The 26,787-nt window shown below is 41.2% G+C and overlaps 1 protein-coding gene across 4 annotated transcripts in view; it reads right to left on the bottom strand.

Annotated features, from left to right (window-relative positions):
* Positions 1–16,744, bottom strand: part of nup153 (nucleoporin 153) — a 17,099-nt gene extending 355 nt beyond the window's left edge. The window contains exons 1-22 of one of the 4 annotated variants that reach the window (XM_053446424.1): positions 16,616–16,744; positions 12,655–12,880; positions 12,250–12,525; positions 11,675–11,814; positions 10,202–10,330; positions 9,885–10,001; positions 9,666–9,710; positions 9,450–9,503; positions 6,986–7,126; positions 6,833–6,885; positions 6,297–6,432; positions 5,819–5,968; positions 5,641–5,739; positions 5,463–5,547; positions 5,266–5,367; positions 4,530–5,165; positions 4,178–4,366; positions 3,052–3,972; positions 2,531–2,914; positions 2,192–2,410; positions 1,858–2,044; positions 1–1,378 (exon numbers count right to left, since the gene is read on the bottom strand). The exon at positions 1–1,378 is cut by the window's left edge and continues 355 nt beyond it. In XM_053446424.1, the coding sequence (XP_053302399.1) occupies positions 1,291–1,378; positions 1,858–2,044; positions 2,192–2,410; positions 2,531–2,914; positions 3,052–3,972; positions 4,178–4,366; positions 4,530–5,165; positions 5,266–5,367; positions 5,463–5,547; positions 5,641–5,739; positions 5,819–5,968; positions 6,297–6,432; positions 6,833–6,885; positions 6,986–7,126; positions 9,450–9,503; positions 9,666–9,710; positions 9,885–10,001; positions 10,202–10,330; positions 11,675–11,814; positions 12,250–12,525; positions 12,655–12,880; positions 16,616–16,744 (4,506 nt within the window). In that variant the 3' untranslated portion in view covers positions 1–1,290. Of the gene's footprint in view, positions 1,379–1,857; positions 2,045–2,191; positions 2,411–2,530; positions 2,915–3,051; positions 3,973–4,177; positions 4,367–4,529; positions 5,166–5,265; positions 5,368–5,462; positions 5,548–5,640; positions 5,740–5,818; positions 5,969–6,296; positions 6,436–6,832; positions 6,886–6,985; positions 7,127–9,449; positions 9,504–9,665; positions 9,711–9,884; positions 10,002–10,201; positions 10,331–11,674; positions 11,815–12,249; positions 12,526–12,654; positions 12,881–16,615 lie in introns of all 4 variants that reach the window. The other 3 variants (XM_053446426.1, XM_053446425.1, XM_053446427.1) reach the window with 3 other exon arrangements.
* Positions 16,745–26,787: the final 10,043 nt, after the last annotated feature.

Here is a 26,787-nt window from a genome sequence, read left to right as displayed (position 1 = left end):
CACAGATTAAAAAAAAAGAAAAAAAGAATCACTATTTACAGGTTTTTATAATATTCAAAGGCCAATTAAGAGAGAGAGAGAGAGAGAGAGAGAGAGAGAGAGAGAGAGAGAGAGAGAGAGAGAGAGAGAGAGAGAGAGAGAGAGAGAGAGAGAGAGAGAGAGAGAGAGAGAGATATAAAGAGGGATGGTAAAGAGAGTGTAAGGACTCAGGAAGAGGGAGTGAACCAGAGAGAGAGAGAGAGAGAGACAACTGGGCACAGAAAACAGAGAAGGTGAGCGAACCAGAGAGAGGTCAAAGAATCAAACATGTAACAGAGTTTTGAAACTATGCATTCACAAAATCTTTAAAGGAGCTGAACGAGGTCGTGAGCCTCTGGCCCGGTCCAGCCTCCGCAGTGCATGGATACATTTCCCCCTCTCCTGAACCCTGCCCTCCTTCTTTCCCGTGTTTTTTGTTTTTAAACATTCATTTTGCTTGCTCAGCCTGTGGCGGCGCTAACCAGCGGCCAAGGCGATAACTCTGTTGTTCAGTTTTCATACGCACACCGACACGCAACCTCAGCATGTACAAAGAAACCAAACACACCTCAAGTCTTTACATAAGAGGGGTAGGAAAAAAACACAAGCACGCAGCATTCACCACAAAGATTACACGCTCATCCCTGTACATACAGCACACTGCACTGACACCGTGGCTTCACCTCCAACGGCACCTGGTCTTCCTGTGAAGGAGCAGTCTAAACAGTTTGAAGGGTTGCCACTAGAAGGTCACCACACAGCTCTCACTACCTCTCTGCATATCACAGCTCAGAACCTTATCACCCATACTAATAATAAGATTTTGTGTGTATACTCACAACTCTTTAGATTTGCAGCTTTGTAATTTTATTACAAAAAGTCATGCCTAAAGTCTAGCAGACATTTGCCGGTGTTGAAAATAAGATATGACTTTTCTTGTTTTTCATATTGAGCAGTGGGGGGGCCCTGGCTTGATTGTGGTTTTCTAAGTCAGTGTCATTGCCCAGTCAACAGTTTTTTTCATGAGAGGTCCTGCGGGATGGTCTCACATATTAACAGCTCTGATCTACGTGTGAAAGCCTCTGAGCCTAGCCTGCAGCCCCACCCATTCCAGCTTGAGCATAAAGCTGCCCCCGCGCCTCCTCCCTTCTTCACATGCCCAGTCATTTCAGTGTTTGTCCAGTGGAGACCTTGCAAGACTTTATTCAGCCTTCAGTGGGGATGAGGGTCAAGTCAAAGTCATGTCTGCTTTCTAGCTGATTCTCTAGAGCTTTACTTTCTGCGCCGCACCGCCGTCTTGATCTTGCGCCCTGCGATCGCTGGCTGTCCACCGGGAGAAGCGGTGAAGGTTTTAGCTGCCCTGGAAAAGCAAATGAGGTTCCATTATTATCAAAATCAACAGATCGCAAATATACAGAGTAATTAGTGTCATAGCAGATAAATCAATAAGCTGTATTATTTTACCATTAGTGTTGGTTGAAGTATTAACACATCAGGAAAATAACTATAAACCTGAAATGTGTGAACTCCTTTCTAAAAGATTTTACTACTGAAGCTACAAGATTAAATCACTGAAAAGAAACTAACTCAACCATCAAAACCCACATTTTGCCTCTTAGCAAAACGTCCTTCTCTACGGTTAAAGGCGGTATACTGTGGTGAGACCAACTTAGTAGTAAAAATAGAGATCAAATCTCAATAACCCAACAATCTAAGATTAAACTTGTACGTGATACATGTAAGAGCAGAAAGTTGCTCTGTGTGCAACTGCAAAAACAAAACAAAGAGAAGAGTAGAGATCTCTTACTCTCACAAGGAAACTAAGAGGGTTTAACGTACCCAATGTTGAATGCTTGGGGTTGGGAGTTGAAGTTGAATCCACCTCCAGGTGGTGCTGCCTGGGGTGCGATGGAGGGGCTGGCAGAGGGAGCGGGAGAAGCAGCGGAACCTACTCCAAAAGTAAACACACCCGAGGTGTTGTTTGTGGCTCCGAATGCACTGGCTCCTCCAAACTGAAAGCCTCCACCTGAAAAATAAAAAGCACATTCACATTAAAAGACACCTATCATTACACGTACATGTGAGAAATATACGTTTATATTGTGAGGATCAGTAGCACATTGTAGTACAGACAGACAACCTAAAAGGAAAAAAGGTTATTTGAGTTACTGACCTGGTGCAGAATTTGTAGCTGCCCCAAATACAGGTGTGGAGTTAACCTGCTGACCAAAGACAGGGGCTGCTTCTGTTTTGGCCCCAAATGCGGGGGCCTGTGAGGGCGTGGACGAGAAAGAGGTCCCGAAAGATGAGCCAAATGACGGAGTCTGATTGGCCCCAAAGCCTCCAGCTGGAGCTGAGCTGAATACATAAGGGGGGGGAGCTGCAGACGGACCTGTGGGGGGAAGATATAAATACATGTTCAGATTAGAAATATAAAATTAAGATTTGATTATATATGATGAAAATATTTCAGTTGTCAATGAAGACTGAATGATCACAAAGAGATACAGACCGGAAGATGAGGCAACAGGGGGAGCTGCTGCTCCAAAGCCGAAGGACGGAGCAGCAGCAGGCGGAGCAGCGTTGGGAGCACCAAAGATGAAGGACTGAGACGGAGTTGGGGCTGGGACAGAGTTCAGAGGAGCTGCTGATGGAGCAGGCGCCTGGCTGTCCTGGCTCTGTCCAAAAAGAAAGGCTTTAGCTGGAGGCCCGTCACTGGAGGTTACAGCGGGCTGACCGAACATGAAACTGCTTGGAGCTGCAGCCTGCGTGGAGCCGTTACTGTTGCCAAACAGACTGGGGGTCGGGGTCGTGGATGAGGAGGTGGTGGAGCTAGTGGTGTTGGTGGGATTACTAGCCATAAAGGAAAATGCTGGCTTTGGGGAAGCAGCAGAATCTGTTGGGAGAAAGAGGGAAACGGGTTTTATGAAATATTCAAGTCTTAATAGTATTTAAGCTTTATCAAGTTTGGCCTATCATATTTATTGTTCTTGTGTATATATAAATAAATTGCATACCAAACGAAAAGCTTACCATTCACAAATGAGCTACCTGTAGCACTTTGTCCAAAGGTGAAGGAGGGCTTTGGGGCCTCTGCAGCAGATGTTTCATTCTTCTCGGCCGGCTTGCCAAAGGCGAACGCAGGTGGAGGTTGTTCTGTTGGAGCACTGGGCTTGCCGAAGGAAAAGCCCCCTGAAGTGGCCGGGGCAACATCTGCCTCCTTACTAGCAGCATCAAAGAGGAAGGCGGCTTCCTTCTTTTCCTCCGGCTTCCCGAAGGTAAACGTGGGAGCAGCCGGCTCTTTGTCCGTCGGTAAGGAGACAAACGTAGAGCCACCTTGTGGTGTGGTGTTCGCCAAACTTCGCTCTCCCAGTCTCCCAAAAACAGATCCAGCAGTGGTGGTTGTGGTGGTGGAGGTTGATGTTGTGTCATTTGATGATGCCGCACTGTTGCTGTTTCCTTGAGAAGAAACAGGTGCTGGGAAAGAGGATGATGTGGTGGTGTCCGATGTCTTCTCTTCAGGTTTTGACAGTCCAAAAGAGAAGCCAGCCTTAGTAGTGTTGCTTTCTGAACTTGATGACCCAGTTCCAAAAACTATCCCCTCACTGGCTCCGAACTTAAACCCAGAACCTGTGCTAGGCTCTTCTGACTTTTTGTCATCACTAGAGACAGCTCCAAATTTAAAGCCCTCACCTGAGCTTCCGAATTTGAACCCTGAGGCAGAAGCATCGTTAGAAGTGGATTCTGATGAGGAAATTCCAAATTTGATTCCACCTGATGATGATTCTGAAAATACGCCTCCAAACTTGAAACCTCCGGATCCAGACCCTGTGGTACTGTCAGATGTGCCGAACTTAAAACCTCCCGATCCAGAGCCTGAGGTACTGTCAGATGTTCCGAACTTGATACCTCCAGAGCCAAATGTGGAGGAGCCAGAAGCGGTTGAACCAAAAGCTGAAGAGAAAAAAAAAAGACATCAAACATCTAAAAAAAAGTGTGGATTTGATGTCACATTTCAACTTCTGAGTGTCATCATGCTTTAATATAATTTTTCTATAAAATTCAAATACATCTGAAAATATATATTTATATGTTACTTTGCATCAAGAAACATTTTGAGTTTACATAAGCTGTAAGAAAACTGAAAGTATGATTTTACCTTTGAACTCCACACTAGCTCCAGGTTTGACTGTTTGACAAGCAACACACTGAACATCAGCAGCCTTATTTTCTACAAGACAGACTTCACACTCCCAGGCACCCTCTGGTTTCTTGAATTTATCTCCAAACCCTAACACTGGAGCAGTGCTGGCTGAAGATGAATCGACTGAAGCTCCTGCTGATGCTCCTGTAGTGTGGATGATGAAAAGAAGATACTTCATTAAACTGATAATTATCTAATAAAAAACCTTCTAGTCAATGACACAGCTTATTTGTATTTGCACATTCAAAACCCAAGGCTGAGAACTTCAAAATACCAAATTACAAAACCATGGTCATGCTCTGATTACCTGGTTTGGTAGTTGTGCAAGCCACACACTTTGTGTCCTCGGCCTTGTTCTCAACCCAACACGTACCACATTCCCATGCACCCTCTGGTTTTTTAAACTTGTCTCCAAATCCAATGAACCCTGAGGCAACAGGGGCTGTGGGGGTGGATACAGTCTTAACAGCTGAGAAGGCAGAGGGAAGAGTCAGTGAGGATTTAAGTCCTGTCCCAGGTTTGGCCGTTTCGCAGGCCACACACTTGACTGCATCAGGTTTGTTAAGAACAAGACACGTGTCACAGTCCCATGTTCCAACAGGTTTGGAAAACATTGAGCCAAAATCTGTGGTGGTCGTAGTGGTGGAGGTGGCCTTCGTGCTGCTATCCATCCCAACTGAGGTCGTGGCTGATGGCTTACTGTCCATAGATTTGGATTCCGGCTGTTGGGTACTACAGCAAACACACTTTGCATCTGATGGCTTGTTTGGCACCAAGCAGCCTTCACAGGTCCAGTTAAGTGGGTTGATATCCCCAAACCCTGTTGATGAAGAGAGGGGGGTGGTGGTTGTGGAGGAGGAAGAAGGGGCAGTGGATTGTGTGGAGGTCTGCTGGGGAGAAGTTTCTGAGCCTGAGGAGGGCTGAGCAGCAGGAGAGGCAAAACCTGGAGAGAACAAGAGAAGGATTAAAACAATGAATTTGCAGATTCAGTTTTGTGACCATGCAAAAAACACAAAGCGTGTTGATGTGTCAGTGACTCTAACCAGGAGCTTTGAGAAGATCCAGCACGCTGCCCTGCTTCAGGACCTTGGCAGGTTTAAAGGGTCCTTCAAAATCTTCTGTGCTTTTGTTTGCTGCTGGCTTAACTATAGAAAATATGACAACAAAAAGGATAAAAACTGACTTCTGTTACAGGAAGAAACCTGAATCAGGCCATATGTGTGAGAAAAAACGCTCTTACCCACTGCTGCTATGGGCGTGGACAGCTTCCCGTTAGTTATGGAGGAACCTAACTTTGCTACAGGTGCACTAAAGGTAAATCCAGTCTACAAACAGGAAAAGGAAATAAACCTTTTAATAAAATGGAATAAAAAGTAATAATTATTATGAAATTACTAAGAAATAAACGATTTACTTACAGAAGGGGAAAAGCTAGGTGGGCTAGAAGCAGTTGCTTTAACAATTGGGGAGGAAAATTTGAAAGGTACAAAGGGCGGTGTGGAGGCCATTGGAGGTTCCTGGAAAGAAATATTAAAATTAGCAAATGTTGTTTAGCGTTTCACAATGCACCTACAATGTGGTAAGAGGAAGCAGTACCTTATTTGCAAATGTTTCCTTAGCAGGAGTGACAGCAGTGATTTTGGAGGCAGTGGAGGTGGGAACAGAAAGAGGGGAGAAGCTGAAGGTGGGTAAAGTGGAGGCGCTGATAGGAAGTGAAATTGCCGGAAGGTCTGGCATCTCAACCATCTAAAGTCAAAAACAAGGATGAGTATTGCTGAGCTGAGAAAACATATTCTATATTGAGAAATTGCACACCCAGAAATGACTCTGCCATTTCTGAGGAGGGCATTTATCAGGCTGATTATGGAAAGAGGTAAATACGTGTAGGATTATCTCATCTGTATTTATGACTTTTGACTTGATCTGAAAATAAGCCCTGGTATAAAAGTAAATTTTATAACTGTTTATAAAACTGATAAACACTGGGAAACTAATTGAGAGTTAAGATATAGATAATAAATAATGTATAAGAAATTCATAACTACTTTTGGAAACAGAGTCATGGATTCTTTACCTCATCCTCCTCAGGGTGTTTTGTGGAGGCTCGCGTAGTGGTCCTCTCTCTCTTCATCTTGCCTCCTCCAGAGCCACCGCTGCTGGCTGCAGGCGTGCTGGACAGAGGATAGGCAGGGCCACTGGAGCCAATTGTGCTGCTAGATGGGTAACAAGGGTACAGTAAGTACCGAACTTCATAAACTTCACAAAAAGAAGTCAGACATCTGCAAAACGTTTGAAAATTGTTGTGATTGTCTTGCTTTTCATTTTCATTTCATTATCATTGTTGGAACTTATTACTACAAAAATGTTGGGGTAATTCTCTTGTTTCCATTTCAAACGAAAGCAAAAGACAAGATTTTGAACAACAAAATAATTATAAAAGGAAGACGACTTGTTGACATCTAATCTACATTGAAAAAAGTTGACACAATTGCCAGCAATCTTTGCAATAATAATTATTATATATATTGTTTTTATGGTATAATCACTAATGAATTTCGGTGTATTGATACCAAATCAATCAGAGCATCTCTGATAGTGTTGCATCAGTACCTTTGAGATAGACCTAGGGTTGCCCTAGGTAGTTGAGTTGATTGTCTTGTGGGCTGCGGGAATAAAACAAGAACATAATTAGCATCACAAACTAGTTATATTTAGTATGTATGAACAATGTTGTTAACAGAAACGCAGCATTATGTGACTGACCGTTTCTCTTGGGGTCCTGTCCACATTTCGTCCTACTCCTCCAGGAGTTAAAGTTGGCCTGAAGGACACAGACCGGTTTCCTGACACTGAGGCTGCAGCAGGAACCATCAACTTCTGAACCGGTGGGAGGTTAGAATCCATCTGAATTCAAGAGGGGGAGATTAAAATCATAACGACAAAAGGTGATTCCTTTTCTTAATAGTCAACACTAGGGCTGCTCGATTATGAAAAAAATCATAATCACGATTATTTTGGACGATTATTATTATGTGCCCTTATTCTGAAGTCTATGCTTTATTTTTTTAATCACTTCCGGTTCCGGTAAACACCGATGACGGCTGCATGTCTTATTCCTCCGTGAAACCAGGATATCGGTGCCCTGTTATTCAAACCCTTAATGATGGCAACCCTACCACTCTATGACCGACTGACTGACCGGCGCGGAGAATGCGGGTCCGGTCTGACCGGTCTGAACAGCCAGGAGGGAGCACGCTTGAGAATAGCAGTGTGCGGTGCGGCCGCTACATGGTGTAATGCTGCCCTCCCTGCTTTTTCCACTCGCGCTGTTTTTTTCACCGCTGATCACCACACACACAACTTGCCTCCTTCACTTTACTGCTGCTTGAGAGTATTGTTGCACGGTGTACCGGTACTAGAAAGGTACCGCTGTACCCTTACATTAAAAACGATACGGTTTTGCATATTTTTAGTATCGGTACTTCATTCAAATAGCAGCAATCAGAGCGCACACACTGTTCCGCTCTCTACAACGGCGGAACACTAAAACAAGTCGTTCTTCCGCCGTAGCCAGGGCTCGGCAACCCGCGACTATTCAGCCCCTTTGCAGTGGCTCCCTGTGCAGTGTTCATATGTTGAACGGAACCGTGAGGGAACGTCACGTACATTTTTCAAATCAGCATCGTATCAGACCAGCGTGAAAAAAAACAGGAGCGTGTGTGTGTTTTTAACAGTGCACACACACAGGCCCCAGGGCCCCGCCCCCACTCACTCGCTCAGGTGGCATGTTTTTCATTGTTGTTTTTCAATAAAGGGGAGAAATTGCCTTTTAATTATGTGTCCATATTTAATGTACCCAACCAACATAGCTTAAGGTTTTTTTCACCTCAAATACACATCTGTAAAATTATATAACTCACTTATGGAAATAACTATGTAGTCATATAGTTAGATATGGACAATAGGCCTGCATAGCCGTGTATAATCAATGCTATGATGTCGCCATGTAGTTTTCATTAATATCTTGCTCTAGGCTATTACTAATATGAATGCCATTTGTTAAGTGTTCAAAAAGCTGGGCAGGAACAAGCTGGTAAAAAAGGAAACCTTACAGATGTTTTATTTATGTATCGTGATATTTTAGCAGGTATAGTATCGAAGTCATAATTTTGATATCATGACAACCCTACTTGAGAGTGAGAGCCAGTCAGCTGGGCTGCTGAATGCTTTGGAGGAAGAATTGCGTCTTTTTCGAAAAAAATGCCAAATAATCGTTCAACTCGATTACAGTAGTTTGGAGATCGTTTGACCCCATAATCATAATCACGATTAAATTTCGATTAATCGAGCAGCCCTAGTCAACACCATAGCATTAGTATTGGTAATTAGCTTCAACATAACAAACAGCCAGAGTGGTATATTCCTCAACTCAAAAATTAAACCGCTTCCCAGGGCATTAACAGAAATCTCTACACAGACAATAAATCATATCTGTCTGCAGAGATAAATTATTCTTCCAGCAGTTTATTGATGGTATAAGAATAAAAAAATACTAGCATTATCCTTCAATATTGCTTTAAAGCTCTATAGATGTATTGGCATTATTGCAGGGACAGTCGGGTCTAAAATGTAAATCCTTGGTCATGCTGTAAAACCCAAGCATCCGTTTTAAAATCATTTACAGTTTAGATTAATTTGGACATGAAAGGGTCAATACACCATTGTTGAACTTTACAAAGCAGCTGTCGCAGAGGGGAATGTCTGACAGTTATTACAGAGGATAAGTCCAGTCAAGAGCTGGTACAATAGATCACTGGACCAGACTTAACACATAGCATATACACCAACATTAACGAGCCTAACACAAAGTGCAGTCCAGAATACTTTTGCTCACAAGGAAGCACAAACACTCACACACAGTGGAGAACAGCTGTGTCCCAGCTGAGGAGAATCCTGTTAACTACTGTAACTAAGGCCAACAGGCAGTGGGACAGGAAATGACAGAAAGACGAACCACAACAAGTGCTGCTGAGTTTGTACAATGACACCCCTGTTTAATTCACATCACTGAGCCTTGTGACCCTTGTCTAAGGACTCCATTAAATGATGCCGGCTATTTGCTGATGTGCATACACAAGCTTAAAGTCATAACAGGCACAAAGTTACAATGAAATCAGAAGCTTCTCACACTACATTGGGATTTGGAATAAAAAGTATTTGTATCTACCCGTTTCCTTTTGGACTGGAAATGTGAAGCATCTAGGTTTGTGCCATCCATAGACTAAAAAGAAAAAAAGACAACAGGACATTTTTGTCGGACATAACTGATCAAATGAATTCAGGTCGATGGCCATCGCCATCACATTTCATGTAAGAATATTAGTTACCTGCTTCATGGGGTGTTAATGTTCACAATACATGGATGTATATTCAAAGTACTTACTGGTGACAGGGGGGATGAGGCTGCTGCTGGGATTCTCTTGGCATCCTACAGATGAGAAAAAAAAAATGAAACCTTTTTAGTAAAACAATTATCAAGGAAAAATACTAAAATGTTATGAAGCTAAGTTGACATTAACAATATAGAAAACCACTGAGGCAGCTTAATTCAAGTTTGATCTGCAGAGATTGGGAATGTTCATCCATGCGTGTGTAAACTCACAGCCAGAGGGCTTGACATGCGCTCCAATGACTGCAGGATGCGTCTGGCTGTGGCACTCGTCACACCACAGGGCTGAGCTCCAGCAGGCTTGGCCTTGATCTGTCTCCTCACTGGGGCCTATGGATCAGATGAGCCAAATTAGTCTCCAGTTTAATTAATAACATCCAGTCGCTGTCATGTTGAAATTCATTGCTAACCTACTCAGGGATGACAAACGTATGACATTGAATGTACACAAAGAACAACTATAATAAACTAATGTTTACTATAAAGTAACTCGACTCAGGTTTTAATGTGTATGGTTCTCACTAGCGTACCTGGTATGGTGTTCCAGAACGTGTGTGAAGGCTCCTGACTGCCGCTGCCCCTCCATACATGGTCTTCCCAGGGTAGAAGGGTGAATATCCAAGTTGGCTGGAGTTCAGTGCTGTGCTGTTTAATGTCGACTGCAAGAGAAAGGCTTACATTAGTTAGGGTTTGAGCAAAACTCGTTCACTGGGTTATTAATTAATGGCATCCTCAAACATAAACCCATTATTATATTACACATGAAATAACAAAGTACATTTAAACTCCAAAAATCGTTTCAATATTTCCCATAGATTCGGTCGCAGATTGTCTTTGGCCTCACTTCGTCTCGCTACCATGTGCACCTCCAATGATAATCAGTGCACAGAGGGGGCTGGCGTTGACTTTTCTGCCTGCTTGCTGAGGTGAGTATAAACCTTACAGTCCAGTGGGCCACTGATATGATGGGATGGGATTTCTCGCCAAGCTCCTAATTTTTGTTTCATTATAAAACTGTGCTGGGCTTATTGCTTCTACTAATAAGTATAACCATTAGGGCTGTGCTCAAAAAATCGATATGGCGATATATCGTGACATCGTCATGCTAATGCACGCATCGATGCAGATGCTACTGTATCGATACGGCATCAAATGCTTTGGCCGTCTTGAAAACGAAACTTCACCTATGGTGCAGTGCACAATAATGCCAAAGGGGGCAGCATAGGCAAAAACAGAACACGTCTCAACTCAAAACAAGCAAGGAAGAAACACCGGAAAAACTGGCGGAGTTATTACACGTGAAATGCTTTGCTCGCAGTCTGAATTTGGCCGCTCAACTTACGCTCGAGACGCCCACTGTTTCTTACTTATTCTCCACTGAGGTGTGGAAGAATGCCAAGGAGCTGTGGACCTTAACTGAAGCGGACCTGGCCTGTGCTGAAGATGAGGCTAAAGCCCTGAAGCCACTAAAAGCTGCAACACTCGTAATGTCCGAAGAACATTATAGCCACGCTGCATGCCCAGATGTGCAACTGCGCTCATGTTCAAGCAACAGACTCGGCACTTACGAGGGAAATTAAAAACACCGTATCCGGGGATCTTGGGAGGAGATGCGTGAGCGACAGATCCATGGCATTGCCTTTTTTTTTTTTATTGGGATTAGAATGATAATTATTTTATTTTACTTTTAAGATCTTTTAATGGCCAGAATTTTACGTATTTTGAGTGGTGCAATCCCTAAGACTTCGCCTTTGCTGTTATATGGAATAATAAAGAACAACTGTTGTAGTCAATTCTGTGCAGGACATGGTCATTATTCAAAAGCAACGTGTATCGCGATAGTATCGTATCGTGGCCTCTGTATCGTGATACGTATCGTATCGTGAGGTTGTAGGCAATATCCAGCCCTAATAACCATCCCGTAATATTTCATGGAAATTAATTAATTTTTATAATACAGTGGCAGACTCACAGTAAGGATGAATAGACACCCAGATACTCACATTGGAAGACGTTCCAAAAACGGACAGGTTGAATGCAGGCTTTTTCAGACTGGACTGGGAAGGTTGAGGCCCAGAGTTTGTTCTGTCTATCTCTGGGGACCAAAGCTGGGGTAGTGATGCCGTTTTTGAAGTGGGGACATCTGAAAAGCAAAAGGAGATTCATCTCAGACCAGTTCAAATTCTAGCTTAATCTCCATTCATAGGAGAAATTAAGTCGCAAACACCAACTAAACACGAGCCTCTACCTACTGCAACACAAATAATTGGTGACATTATCAATTATTACTTAAAGCAAATATCAGTAATTTCTTCTGGTTCTGAGGTTGAATTTGCTTTCTTAATGCTGCTTTTCAATCTCAGCCAGTGCAAAGAAATCCTGTTCAAACCAGTTCATCACACAAGACCAGTGATGAATGCCATTTTCACAGAAAGGTATCCAACAGTGTCCCTAAGAGACTCAACAGACTGTAGGTTTTCATTCCAATCAATAACCTTAGAAGCTGATTTAACATCTATTTAAAAAGGTGCATTAAACGGAAGATGGAGTGCTATCTTTCATGGAACTTTGCTATTACCTTTGTCAGAGGCGCGGGAGGAGAACCCACTTGTGGTGGAGATGTTATCATCTTCGTGCTGTGAGAGGTTGTCCTTGATTTCTTTCACCAAGGAGAAGCCTGTTGAAAAGGGTCCAGGTGCTGAGGAGGTGGAGGGCTGGGAGAAGAGGTTGCTGGAAGCCCCCAGAGTTGGAGAGGAGGCCTCCAGTGGGGCAAAATGAAGGTGGGAGCGACTCAGAGGGGGCCGAGAAAGGACATATTCCTGAAAATTCAAGGATGCCCGACTGGTTGAGGGCTCTGTGCATGAGAGGAAAATTACAGTTGAGTATGCTGGTACTGAAGACAATGGAAAAATGAAATTGTCATACAAGAGCTTTACTATTCCAGATAATCTGGGATGACCCAAGAGACTGAATGATCCCTCACCTATGTAACTAGTGCTAGGTTCTGGGGAGTCACGTCCATCAAGACGAGGAGGTCCCTCTTCGCTGCCATTGGGAGCAGGAGGAGGCGGCGACTGGCAGTTCTGGTCTGTCCCTGGTACAGCACCCTCTTCTTCAGTCACATCTTCATTCTTGAAATATTTCTGCAGCCAGGAAGGAACGATGCTCTTGACTGTGTCTGTCACCCGACTGATGATGCCCGACTGCTGCTGATGAAACACACGGAAAAAGGGAGAGGATGCAATTAAAGGGAATGAAATGCATAAGATACAGAGATGAAGACCGACAGACAAAACCAAGATCTATAAACTTTACACATATATTTTATCAAACCCCCCCACCCACCCAAACAAAGTATTGATGATCAAAACATCAAATGTGTGTAATACAAAACCATCTCAGTAAAAATGTAAATGCTTGAAAAGCTGATTATCATGTGAAAATTATTTCTAAATACCAACTATAGAGAGAGTAGATCAGTATGGTCACGAATAGGTATTACAGGAACTACAAATGAAAAACAACATTGGCCATTGTGTACAACAATTTGTCCAAATTCAGAAATGTGTGGTCCGATCTAAACACATACCAAGCAATTTGAACACACACTAAACATATTTGTGACATTCAATGTGTATGTGCACAGATTGGTGGGTGCATGTGACCAACACAAGGAAAACAAATGCTGAAGCTTGTATACATGGTGTTGAAAAACAATAATGAATCTGCAGCAAAGCAACTCCACATCATTTGTTTTTGAGACGTCTGAATCATATAAAACAGTTGATGGGATCTTGTCATTTGCTAATGACAGCAATCAACATGTGTTTACCACAGAATCAGATTCAATGTGTGAAGGAAGCTGGATGTGTGAGAGAGTGTGAGTGAGAAAATGAGAGTGGCACTCAACAATTTAGACAAAACACTGATATAGATCTTTTATGCTATTATGAAAAGGAAGGAATAAAATTTGGTTAATTATGAAACTGTGGCAGAACAAATGGCAGGCGCCTCAGTCTAGAAAATGAATGGAAAACAATGAATTAACACTCCATTTGATTATTTGAATCAGCTGCACAGGACCACTTGCAGAGAGAAGCCTTTCATTCTCTCCAGTGCAAATCATAACACAAGCTCAATAAGACAGAAACTGGGTCAGGCACTGTGTGTGTTTCTACGGCGCAGTGGCCGAGTGACGCTGCTCTGTACTTAGGTCTAATACTGGACAAATCCTATGCGATGACAAATTCTTGAATCCTACAACCCACAAACAAAAAATGTAACTGCTCCAGCTCTCTATGGTAGAATCGATGAGGCTTAGCCGCTTGGTCTTAACCGGTTAACTGGAATTAATTCAGCACTCCTGAACGGGTCTGCAGACCTTCAAGTCAGCTGGGCATATATTCTGTTTTAAAGTTATGAAAAAGCTATAGTAGTTTGTGCTGTGTGTAAAACTAGCTCTTGTAGTTGAAATATGAAGATTTAATGCTGGTTTATTCTCCACAAATACACAGATGATGTCCCTACAGGATGGAGGAGTTTTGGAGATGCAGTAGAGGAGCAAAAACCCAGAAACTAAACTTATGACATGAATAAAAAGACTAGATAAAGTTAAGGGTGTACCAAAGAGCAAGGCTGTCGAAATGTCACATTTGTTGCTCTCTTTGGTTATTGGAATGGTGCTCTAACAGAATCTGAATGTATTCTGTTGAGGCGTGAGAAGATAACATCTGGAGAAAGGAAGTAGAGCAACGAAGCTACCTAGCTGGTTCATCTCTCCATGTACATGCTGTGTAACCTCTAGTTGGTTGCAACTCCAGTAAAGAGCCATATGTGCCTCTCGCTTTTTTTTATTATCTTTTAAAGACACCTGTGGGCCACCCTGCACTTCAACCCCTGCAAAAACACAAAACATCGACTCGTCAAGAATGTAATAACACGACAGTGCTAGTTTACTTAGCACCACATACACTATTGTTATATGGATTTAAGGGTGCCTCATGTCTGCTGTCAGCACGGTCACGGGACTAAAGTGATCGTGGTCGACGGATTCTGCTTTATTGTGTCTCACTTTGAATATCCCTACCTGAGCAGATTTGTGAATCTAGCTTTTTAAGCGAAGAGATCACATGAATGAATGTGATGAACACATACTTTTGTACCTAATAAGATGATTTAGAAAGTTTGGTCGTTTCTTTAATGCCATGTCAAGACGATAAAGAGTTCCACTGTTAAGACTAAGTCATCACGAAAGTTGAGTGATGAATAAAGACTGTGATGGTGAAAACACTGCATGTCTTATCATGCTCCTGCTTTATAACCAGCAGAGTTGAATTAACCTCTCTACAGCAGAAAAGCTCAATCTTTCAAGGACAATTGAGCATAAGAATGGGATAATCGATGTGTATGGCTCGGACAGGCCACAGACATTTGTATGTACTTCAGAAATATTCGCATTGTTAGCAACTAGACAAATACAGGAGCATTATTAAATGTACTCATGAGGTCATCAACCAGTCAATATTATGCTAAAAGCACATAACAAATAAAACTATTTTGTGTCTTTATGGTAGACTTACAAAAAGTAAGTGAACCCTTGGATTTACTAACTGATTGAACCTCCTCTGACAGCAGTATCCTCAAACATACTCTTTCGGTAACTGTAGATCAGACATGCACAATGATCAAGAGGACTTAAAGAGCATTGGCCACACAGAACTGCTTCAGCTCAGCTATATACTTCATGAACCATATCTTATCTTGAGGTTATTCCAGGACATCTTGTATCACCCCAATACATGGGGCTGCATGTTCTTTCCAAATAAATATTTAGTTTCATCAGTCCACTAAACCTTTACCCAGAAAGATGCATAGTGCTGAGACGCTCTTTGGCTAACTTCAGGCATGTTTGAAATGTTATTGAGAGATGTTGAATCCCCCATTATTTCCTGCTGGCTGATCAATGACGAATTTAGTCTGCTGGATTCTAGGTGTCCCTAATAATCTGTCTATTAAATGCAACTCACTGATAATGTCTAGTTGTTTGTGTGACTTTCGATATCAAGGCATCATTTTTAAGAGTAGATGGTTTCCCTCCACAACCCGAGGACACCGGCAGGCTGACTTCCATTCCAACAATCTGATTTGCAGTCCACTAATTAATCGTGATGGCTGACAAAGAGGTTAATGGACCTCTCAAGTGTTGCGATAGAAGATTATGCAGAGGGTCTAAAAATCAATATTAGTTGTTCAAGCATCATGGATCTGCTGCAACCATGTGGGTTTCCAGCCGATGCTTCCTGCGCAATCCTCCTGGCTGGGATCTAGCTAATGGGAGCTAGCCTTTCATGCAAAACGTTTTCCCCCAGACGCCAACGCCTCACTCTTAGAATCCGTTGACACAAGAGCTGATAACAGTCAGTTGAGGACAAGTAAAAACTGGAGCCCAACCGCCATGTCACTTCAACAAGCGACGGCGCGAAGCCTCTAAACTCGGGAACAGAAGACAACAATGCGTTGGCTCGCCAGGGCTAGCACGCTAGCTTACATTACCTACAGCAGCTAATACGCAGAACCCCACTTCCTTGCTTTAAGCTAACTTCGCTAGCAGCAATGAACTCGCTAAATGGCGCCTCGGCCGGTTTCCCCCGTGTGTCATGTGGGCGCCTGCACGTTAACACACGCCGGTTCACTAGTCTAAATGACTCATTGTGCCGTGATTTGACCTGTCAAGTCCGCCTGGTTAATGCTAACCTGGGAGCCGGACTACTAGCTAACTAGCATTTCCCGGCCATGCTAGCAACGCGTGGAGGCCAAGAGCGCTAACGGCAGGCCTTAAAATGTCTCCAAGCAAACAATAACAAGAAGCCGGGGCAAAGTGGAGCTGCAGCCACCGCGAAGTCCTCGACACGGACCGTCAACGCGAAAGCATCCACTCGGTTTACCTGTTTGCTCTTGGCGTAAGGTTTGGAGGCGATGTGGTATCTCCTGCTTCTAATTTTCCCTCCACCCGTGGCCGCCATGGCTCTGTCGTTTGAGCGTCTCTCGGTGTTTCGGCGCCGGATAGCTGTCATCCCGCACAGCGCCGGGGCATTCTGGGAAATGTAGTAGCAAACGGAAACAAAGAGGTTGGACGGGGTTCTGAACCACATGGCCCCACCGTTGGGTTATTTCGGGTCACCCGATTCAAAACGAGCACAGAGCCAGGATTTAAAACATCTTATTGTTTATGTGATCAATAGAAAATCTAATTCAAACCTTCAGTATAGAAGACACAATGATATATTTTAATTGTTTACATCTTTTGACTCTTAATCACATTTGAAATACATATTTTTCATTCCCCTATATTTATTTGACTGTGATTATTTGATACTTTACCTTTAAATCATATTTTCTATACAAAATATAATAAATCAATAAGCAATTATAGATTACAGATGATTAAGCTACACGCATTTAAGTAGTTTCTATACCAGAAAACATCACAAATTATCATCCCAATTAAAATATATTCATTCTGAAACCTTTATATGGTAGTATATTTTATGCTAATACTGCATAACTTATTATTTCTCCAATGTGGTATTATTTGTACTCTCTCTTTGGTAGTACTTCTTCCACCATTCACAATTTTTTTATTAGAAAATCAGGATGTGAATTCATATGCAGTCATTTCGATAACTGGTTGTTGATATCTGGTAAATGTTAATGCAGAAATGCCATAAATGCAGCATCTCAAATGTCAGGTTTTTCGTTTTGTGATATCATTATAAATTCAATTTCGTATTTTCAAGTAGGACCTGGTGCACACACACAAGCATCTGATTATAGTTGAGGTAATATTACAAAATTGTCCCAGAGTGAGGAGCAGAGGAGCCAGAACCTGTATTTTAACTGTAATAGCCTGCACTCATCACAACTGTTATTATGGCCAACAAGTCCTTGAGCTCTGCATGGCTCCAGCCCTTACAATAGAGCCTGGTGGAGCACATTAGCACTCTACTGCACCCCTCAGGTCTTTTCTACAGACTCCCCATTGGGTCATTTATGTAGATTCATGTGTAGGTTTAATGCTACAGTGTCACTTGCATATGATATAGTTCAAAGCTTTACTGAGCCTCGTAGTGTCAGCTGTGTAAAAAAAAAGTCATGCGCAAATCTTCAATCAGTTTAGAAATTAATTTATAAAACCATTATGATCCAGTTTACAAATCATTCATAAACAGTATCATATCAGTCATCCAATAATCCATGTATAGGATTTACAAATGTGTTGGTTTTTATTGCAAAAGTTAGAGGAAAGATTTTCGAATGACCTTTTGTTGCAGCTCCAATGCAAAACACAATGCAGCATTAAATTGAGTCTAATGGGACTTGCTGTATTTCTTGTACAGTCAGAAGTTGACAGAATGCAACATTTTATAAGAGATATTTTATAAGATCTGTTTGGGATTAAATGTTTTTAAAGAATGTACATATATATTGTCACCGTACTCCCCACAAATATTACCAAAATGGATTATTATTGCAAACATTAAAGTTGTAAAACCAGACTGGCCTCTTTTTGGTAGTAGGTGGTGCTAAAAATGACCTGTAATCATTTCCTGTGTTATTTCATGCATGAGTGTTTCTTTGCTAAATGTTTGAAATACATTTTATCATTTAATATTCTAAGGTTTCATTAAATGTCTTTTTTTTCCTGTTTTTTGATTACTACAAATCATTATTTTTTTCTCATCTACTTTATAAGCAAATGTAAATGAAGCTGTTTTACATCACTTTTACACACATGGGTAAAAAATTACCCACACAGTATGTACTCACTAGGGAACAGCTACCATTAATTTCACACTGCTTCTTTTTCCACATCTGATGAATGTAAGTTTTATTTTACAATCCATTGCTAGTGCGAAGAAAGAAATATGTACAATACTAACTAGCTGTTAGCTAGCTAGCTTCTTTTCTGGCTAGGTAACCATAGCTAGATCAACTAGGGATATAAAAGTATGATATATGATATGACATGATATGATATGATATGAAATGATAAGATATGATATAATGTGATGATAAGATATGATATGATACGATATGACATGATATATGATCTGATATAATAGAATAGAATATGATTTTATGTCAGTGTGGCAAACAGCTGATGAAGTGTGTCAGTGCATGTGACAGTATGTGAGTGTGTAACACAGCCAATGAAGTGTGTCAGAGCAGCTTCCCCATCCAGTGTTGACTGTGTTTTTGTGTTTCCTTGTTCCTGGGTGTCGCCTCTTTAACCGGGTCACATTTATTGTAGCAACGGCCCCTTAGCGACGGGCTCATGGAGACCGTGTGTCCGTGTGTGTGAAGGAATGCCAGGCTACACGGTCAACACGTATCGAGGAAAAAACATTAAACGAAATACTAAGGATCTTAAAAGTAAAAAAAAAAAATAGAGTTAAAGACCTGGAAACTTTTTTTTATATATGGTTCAGATTCAGAATTTCGCCACAAATATCAAAACCAATTTATTTGCCTCATTTATAGTCATTTAATGTTAGGAAGATTAATTATATTCATTTATTCATATGTAGGAAGTAAGTATAATCAATGGTTCATGCTGTCTTTTCATTACGACCCAACTCATTAAATATATAGTTTGATAATGAAAAAAAAATTACAAGATGATCATATTTGTATGAAAACTTGACTATATTGATTGTATGATTATATAATCTTAATCTACAATGCAATACAGTTCAACTCCCAGCAGTAGTACGTTTCATTTTCTCTACATAATGAAGACAAACATGTTATGAGATATTTTTTAAACAGAACATTTTAATAGTTGTCTCCAAATCCAATGAACCCTGAGGCAACAGGGGCTTTGGGGGTGGATACAGTCTTAACAGCTGAGAAGGCAGAGGGAAGAGTAAGTGAGGGTTTAAGTCCTGTCCCAGGTTTGGCCGTTTCACAGGCCACACACTTCCATCACAGTCCCAGGTTCCAACAGGTTTGGAAAATATTGAGCCTAAACCTTAGGTGGTCATAGTGGTGGAGGTGGCCTTCGTGCTGCTATCCATCCCAACTGAGGTTGTGGCTGATGGCTTACTGTCCATAGATTTGGATGAGGATTTGGGCTGTGGGGTACTACAGCAAACACATTTTGCATCTGATGGCTTGTTCGGCACCAAGCAGACTTCACAGGTCCAGTTAAGCGGGTTGATATCCCCAAACCCTGTTGATGGAGAGAGGGGGGTGGTGGTTGTGGAGCAGAAAGAGGGGAGAAGCTGAAGGTGGGGAAGGTGGAAAAGGGGGAAAAGGGGGGAGAAGAAAGGAGGGAGAAGCTGAAGGTGGGGAAGGTGGAGGCGCTGATGGGATTGAAATGCGTTAATATGACAGCAGGATGCGTCTGGCCGTGGCACTCGTCACCCCAAAGGGCTGAGCTCCAGCAGGCTTGGCCTTGATCTGTCTCCTCACTGGGGCCTATGGATCAGATGAGCCAAATTAGTCTCCAGTTTAATTAATAACATCCAGTCGCTGTCATGTCAGAAATTATTGCTAACCTACTCAGGGATGACGAACGTATGACATTGAATGTACACAAAGAACAACTATAATAAACTAATGTTTACTATAAAGTAACTCGACTCAGGTTTTAATGTGTATGGTTCTCACTAGCGTACCTGGTATGGTGTTCCAGAACGTGTGTGAAGGCTCCTGACTGCCGCTGCCCCTCCATACATGGTGTTCCCAGGGTAGAAGGGTGAATATCCAAGATGGCTGGAGTTCAGTGCTGTGCTGTTTAATGTCGACTGCAAGAGAAAAGCTTACATTAGTTAGGGTTTGAGCAAAACTCGTTCACTGGGTTATTAATTAATGGCATCGTCAAACAAAAAAAATAGTTTTTCAATATTTCCCATAGATTCTGACGCAGATCGTGTTTGGCTAATAAATAAACTCCTGAGCTGTGGGGGTGGATAGTCTTAACATGTGAGAAGGCAGAGTAACCCAAGCAGCTCGCTACCATGTGCACCTCCAATGATAATCAGTGCACAGAAGGGGCTGGCGTTGACTTTTCTGCCTGCTTGCTGAGGTGAGTATAAACCTTACAGTCCAGTGGGCCACTGATATGACGGGATTTCTCCCGAGCTCCTAATTCTTGTTTTATTATAAAACTGTGGTGGGCTGATTGCTTCTACTAATAAGTATAACATCCCATAATATTTCATGGGATGGTAATATTTTTATTATACACTGACAGACTCACAGTGAGGATGAATAGACACCCAGATACTCACATTGGAAACGGGCAGTCTGTATGGAGGCCTTTTCAGACTGAGCTTGAAAGGCTGAGGTCCAGAGTTTGTTTTGTCCATCTCTGTGGAACCTAGCTTGGGAATTGATGCCGTTTTTGAAGTGCGGACATCTGAAAAGCAAAAGGAGATTCATCTCAGACCAGTTCGAATTCAGTCTGAATTCTATCTCCATTCATAGGAGAAATAGACTCGCAAACACCAACTAAACAGGAGCCTCTACCTACTGCAACATAAATAATTTAAGACATTTTCAATCTCAGCCAGTGCAAAGAAATCCTGTTCAAACCTGTTCATCACACAAGACCAGTGATGAATGCCATTTTCACAGAAAGGATTCCAACAGTGTCCCTAAGAGACTCAACAGACTGTAGGTTTTCATTCCAATCAATCACCTGGGCAGGTGATTTAACATCTATTTAAAAGGTGCATTAAACGGAAGTTGGATTGATATTACCTTTGTCAGAGGCTCGGGAAGAGAACCCACTTGTGGTGGGCTCTGTGCATGAAAGGGAAAATTACAGTTTAGTATGCAGGCACTGAGGACAATGTGAAAATGAAATTCTCATGCAAGAGCTTTACTATTCCAGATAATCTGGGATGACCCAAGAGACTGAATGATCCCTCACCTATGTATCTAGTGCTAGGTTTTGATGAGTCACGTCCATCAAGAGGAGGAGGTCCCTCTTCATTGCCTTTGGGAGGAGGAGGAGGCGGCGACTGGCAGTTCTGGTCTGTCCCTGGTACAGCACCCTCTTCTTCAGTTGCATCTTCATTCTTGAAGTGTTTCTGCAGCCAGGAAGGAACGATGCTCTTGACTTTGTCTGTCAACCAACGGATGATACCTGAATGCTGCTGATGAAACACAAAGAACTATAAACTTTACACATATATTTGATTCAACACCCCCACCCTGCCAAACAAGGTATTGATGATCAGCACATCAAATGTGTGTAAATCAAAACCATCTCAGTAAAAATGTAAATGCTTAAAAAAGCTGATTATCATATGGAAATTATTTCTGAACACCAACTATAGTGAGAATAGATCAGTATGGTCACAAATAGGTATTACAGGAACTAAAAAGGAAAAACAACTTGGCCATTGTGTACAACAAATTGTCCATAATCAGAAATGTGTGGACGCCAAATGCAATGTCAAGACGATAAAGACTTCCACTGTTAAGACTAAGTCATCAGGAAAGTGGAGTGATGAATAAAGACTGTGATGGTGCAAACACTGCATGTCTTATCATGCTCCTGCTTTATAACCAGCAGAGTTGAGTCAACCTCTCTACAGCAGAAAAGCTTAATATTTCAAAGCCAATTGAGCATAAGAATGGGATAATCAATGTGTATGGCTCAGACGCATTGTTAGCAACTTAGACAACTACAGGAGCATTAGTAAATAAGCACTTACTGGTGACAGGGGGGATGAGGCTGCAGCTGGGACTCTCTTGGCATCCTACAGATGAGGAAAAAACAAAATGAAATATTTTAAGAGAACATAATTATCAAGGAAAATACTAAAATATTATAAAGCTAAGTTGACATTAACAATATAGAAAACCACTGATGCAGCTTAAATCAAGTTTGATCTGTAGAGATTTGGAATATTCATCCATGCGTGTGTGAACTCACAGCCACACCAGGAGTGACAGCAGTGATGTCGGAGGCAGTTGGTAAGGTGGAGGCGCCGAGGGGAAGGTAAACGGCCGGAGGGTCTGACACGTCAATCTAAAGCCAGAAACAAGCATGAGAATCGCTGGGCAGAGACAACATATTCTACATTGAGAAATTGCACACCCAGAAAATGACTCTGCCATTTCTGAGGAGTGTATTTATCAGGCTGATTATGGAAAGAGATAAAATCGTGTATGATTATCTCATCTGTATTTAAGACTTTTGACTTGATCTGAAAATAAGCCCTGGTATAAAAGTACATTGTATAACTGTGTATAAAAATGATAAACACTGGAAAACTAATTGAGAGTTAAGATAAAGATAATAAATAATGTATTAGAAATTAATAACTTATCTTGGAAACACAGTCATGGTTTCTTTACCTCAACATCCTCGGCGCGTTTTATGAAGGCCTGTGTTGTTGATGATTTAATCATCCTCTTCCCTGGTCCAGAGCCACTGCATTTGGCTGCAGGCCTGCTGGTCAGAGGATTGTTGGGGCTACACGGGCCAATTGTCCTGATAGATGGGTAACAAGGGTACAGTAAGTACCGAACTTCATAAACTTACCAAAAAGAAGTCGGACATATGCAAAACGTTTGAAAATCGTTGTTATTGTCTTGCCTTTCATTTTCATTTCATTATCATTGTTGGAGCTTATAACTACAAAAATGTTGGGGTAATTCTCTTGTTTCCATTGGAAACGATCGCAAAAGACAAGATTTTGAAAAACAAAATAATTATAAAAGGAAGACGACTTGTTGACATTTAATCTATAGTGAAAAAAGTTGACAGAATTTCCAGCAATCTTTGAAATAATAATAATTATTATATATATTGTTTTTATGGTATAATTACTAATGAATTTTGGTGTATTGATACCAAAACAATCAGAGCATCTCTGATAGTGTTCTATCAGTACCTTTGATATAGACCTAGGCCTGCCCTACGTCGTGGAGGCGATTGCCTTGTGGGCTGTGGGAATAAAACAAGAACATAATTAGTATCAGAGAATGTGTTAGACACAAACTAGTTATATTTAGTGTGTAGGAACAATGTTGTGGACAGAAACACAGCATTATGTGTCTGACTGTTTCTCTTGGGGTCCTGTCCTCATTTTGTCTTACTCCAGGACATTTTTGTTGGACATTACTGATCAAATTAATTCAGGTGTTTGGCCATCATCACAATTCATTTGAGAATATTAGTCACCTGCTTTCATAAGGTGTTAAAGACATTATCAAAATAGAAAACCACTGATGCAGCTTAAATCAAGTTTGATCTGCAGTGTTCATCCATGCGTGTGTAAACTCACAGCCACACCAGGAGTGACGTTTGAGGCAGTGGAGGTGGTGGGAGCAGAAAGAGGGGAGAAGCTGAAGGTGGGTAGGTTGAATGGGCTGATTGGTAGAGGAATTGCCGGAAGGTCTGGCATCTCAACCACCTACAGTCAGAAACAAGGATGAGTATCGCTGAGCTGAGACAACATATTCCATATTGAGAAATTGCAAACCCAGAAATGACTGCCATTTCTGAGGAGGGCATTTATCAGGCTGATTACGGAAAGAGATAAAATCATATATTATTATGTCATCTGTATTTATGACTTTTGACTTGATCTGAAAATAAGCCCTGGTATAAAAGTACATTGTGTAACTGTTTATAAAACTGATAAACACTGGAAAACTAATTGAAAGTTAAGATATAGATAATAAATAATGTTATAGAAATTAATAACTAATCTTGGAAACAGAGACATGGTTTCTTTACCTCATTCTTCTTGGGGCGTTTCTTCATCTTGCCTCGTCCAGAGCCACGGCTGCTTGCTGCAGGCCTGCTGTCCTGAGGATAGCAGGTGGAGCTACACGGGCCAATTGTCCTGATAGATGGGTAACAAGGGTACAGTAAGTACGACCGAACTTCATAAACTTCACAAAAAGAAGTCAGACATATGTAAAACGTTTGAAAATTGTTGTAATTGTCTTGTCTTTTATTTTCATTTCCTTATTATTGTTGGAACTTATTACTACAAAAATGTTGGGGAAATTATCTTGTTTCCATTTGAAACAATCGCAAAAGACAAGATTTTGAACAACAAAATAATTATAAAAGGAAGCACAGACGACTTGTTGACATTTAATCTACATTGAAAAAAGTTGACAGAATTTCCAGCAATCTTTGAAATAATAATTATTATATATATATTGTCTTTATGGTATAATCACAAATGAATTTCATGTATTGATACCAAATCAATCAGAGCATCTCTGATAGTGTTGCATCAGTACCTCTGAAATAGACCTTGGCTTGCCCTAGGTCGTTGAGACGATTTTCTTGTGAGCTGTGGGAATAAAACAAGAACATAATTAGCATCAGAGAATGTGTTAGACACAAATTATATATATTTATTATGTAGGAACAATGTTGTTGACAGAAACGCATTATAATGTTTCTGACCTCTTCTATTGGGGTCATCTCGACATCCTGGATTTGTAATCCAGAATCCATCTGAATTCAAGAGGGGCAGATTAGAATCATAACGACCAAAGGTGATTCCTTTTCTTAATAGTCAACTATAAACTTAACACATATATTTTATTCAACCCCCCCACCCACCCAAACAAGGTTTTGATGACCAGCACATCAAAAGTGTGTAAAACAAAACCATCTGAGTAAAAATGTAAATGCTTGAAAAGCTGATTATCATGTGGAAATTATTTCTAAATACCAACTATAGAGAGAATTGAAAGTTAAGATATAGATAAACATTTTTTTTATAGATATTAAAAACTAATCAGTGCATCAGTACATGTTGTTGACAGAAACGCATTATAATGTGCCTTACCTCTTCTATTGGGGTCATCTCGACATCCTGGATTTGTAATCCAGAATCCATCTGAATTCAAGAGGGGCAGATTAGAATCATAACGACCAAAGGTGATTCCTTTTCTTAATAGTCAACTATAAACTTAACACATATATTTTATTCAACCCCCCCACCCACCCAAACAAGGTTTTGATGACCAGCACATCAAAAGTGTGTAAAACAAAACCATCTGAGTAAAAATGTAAATGCTTGAAAAGCTGATTATCATGTGGAAATTATTTCTAAATACCAACTATAGAGAGAATTGAAAGTTAAGATATAGATAAACATTTTTTTTATAGATATTAATAACTAATCAGTGCATCAGTACATGTTGTTGACAGAAACGCATTATAATGTGCCTTACCTCTTCTATTGGGGTCATCTCGACATCCTGGATTTGTAATCCAGAATCCATCTGAATTCAAGAGGGGCAGATTAGAATCATAACGACCAAAGGTGATTCCTTTTCTTAATAGTCAACTATAAACTTAACACATATATTTTATTCAACCCCCCCACTCACCCAAACAAGGTATTGATGACCAGCACATCAAAAGTGTGTAAAACAAAACCATCTCAGTACAAATGTAAATGCTTAAAAAAGCTGATTATCATGTGGAAATTATTTCTAAATACCAACTATAGAGAGAATTGAGAGTTAAGATGTAGATAATAAAAAATGTTATAGATATCAATGACTAATCAGTGCATCAGTACATGTTGGTGACAGAAACACATTATAATGTGCCTGACCTCTTCTATTGGGGTCATCTCCACATCTTGGACTTCTACTCTAGGACTAATTGAAGGCCTGATGGACACAGAGCTGTCTCTCCAGGTTGAGAATGCATTAGGAGCCCTCATTATCTACAGCGCTGGGATGTTAGAATCCTCCTTCTTGGGACGTGTCTTCTTCTTGGTTCCTCCACAGCCACCGCTGTTGGCTGCCGGCGTGCTAGACAGAGGATAGGCTGGAGCTAATTGTTCTGGTACATAGAATACAAGGGCACAGTAAGTACGTGGCGCTTAGACCCTAATTTACATGTGGATATCTTCAGGTCAGGATCCTGATCATAGGTAAGAATCTGGTGGCCGAACACTTCATAGGATTCAGTAAGCAATTCATTATTTGGTGTCAGTTTGCTTTGATGTCACTGTGTCAGTTGTGCTAGATTGCTTTTGATGTCTTAGGTGAAAAATGTATACAATCTGAAAAGAGAAACAAGTGTTTTTGACCTGAACAGATCTATTAGTCT

The sequence above is a fragment of the Pleuronectes platessa genome, chromosome 18 (genome assembly GCF_947347685.1).
Source record: "Pleuronectes platessa chromosome 18, fPlePla1.1, whole genome shotgun sequence".
Classification (NCBI taxonomy): Eukaryota; Metazoa; Chordata; class Actinopteri; order Pleuronectiformes; family Pleuronectidae; genus Pleuronectes; species Pleuronectes platessa.
The sequence above is the reverse complement of the archived record's forward strand: the minus strand, read 5'-3'. Positions and strand labels throughout refer to the sequence as shown.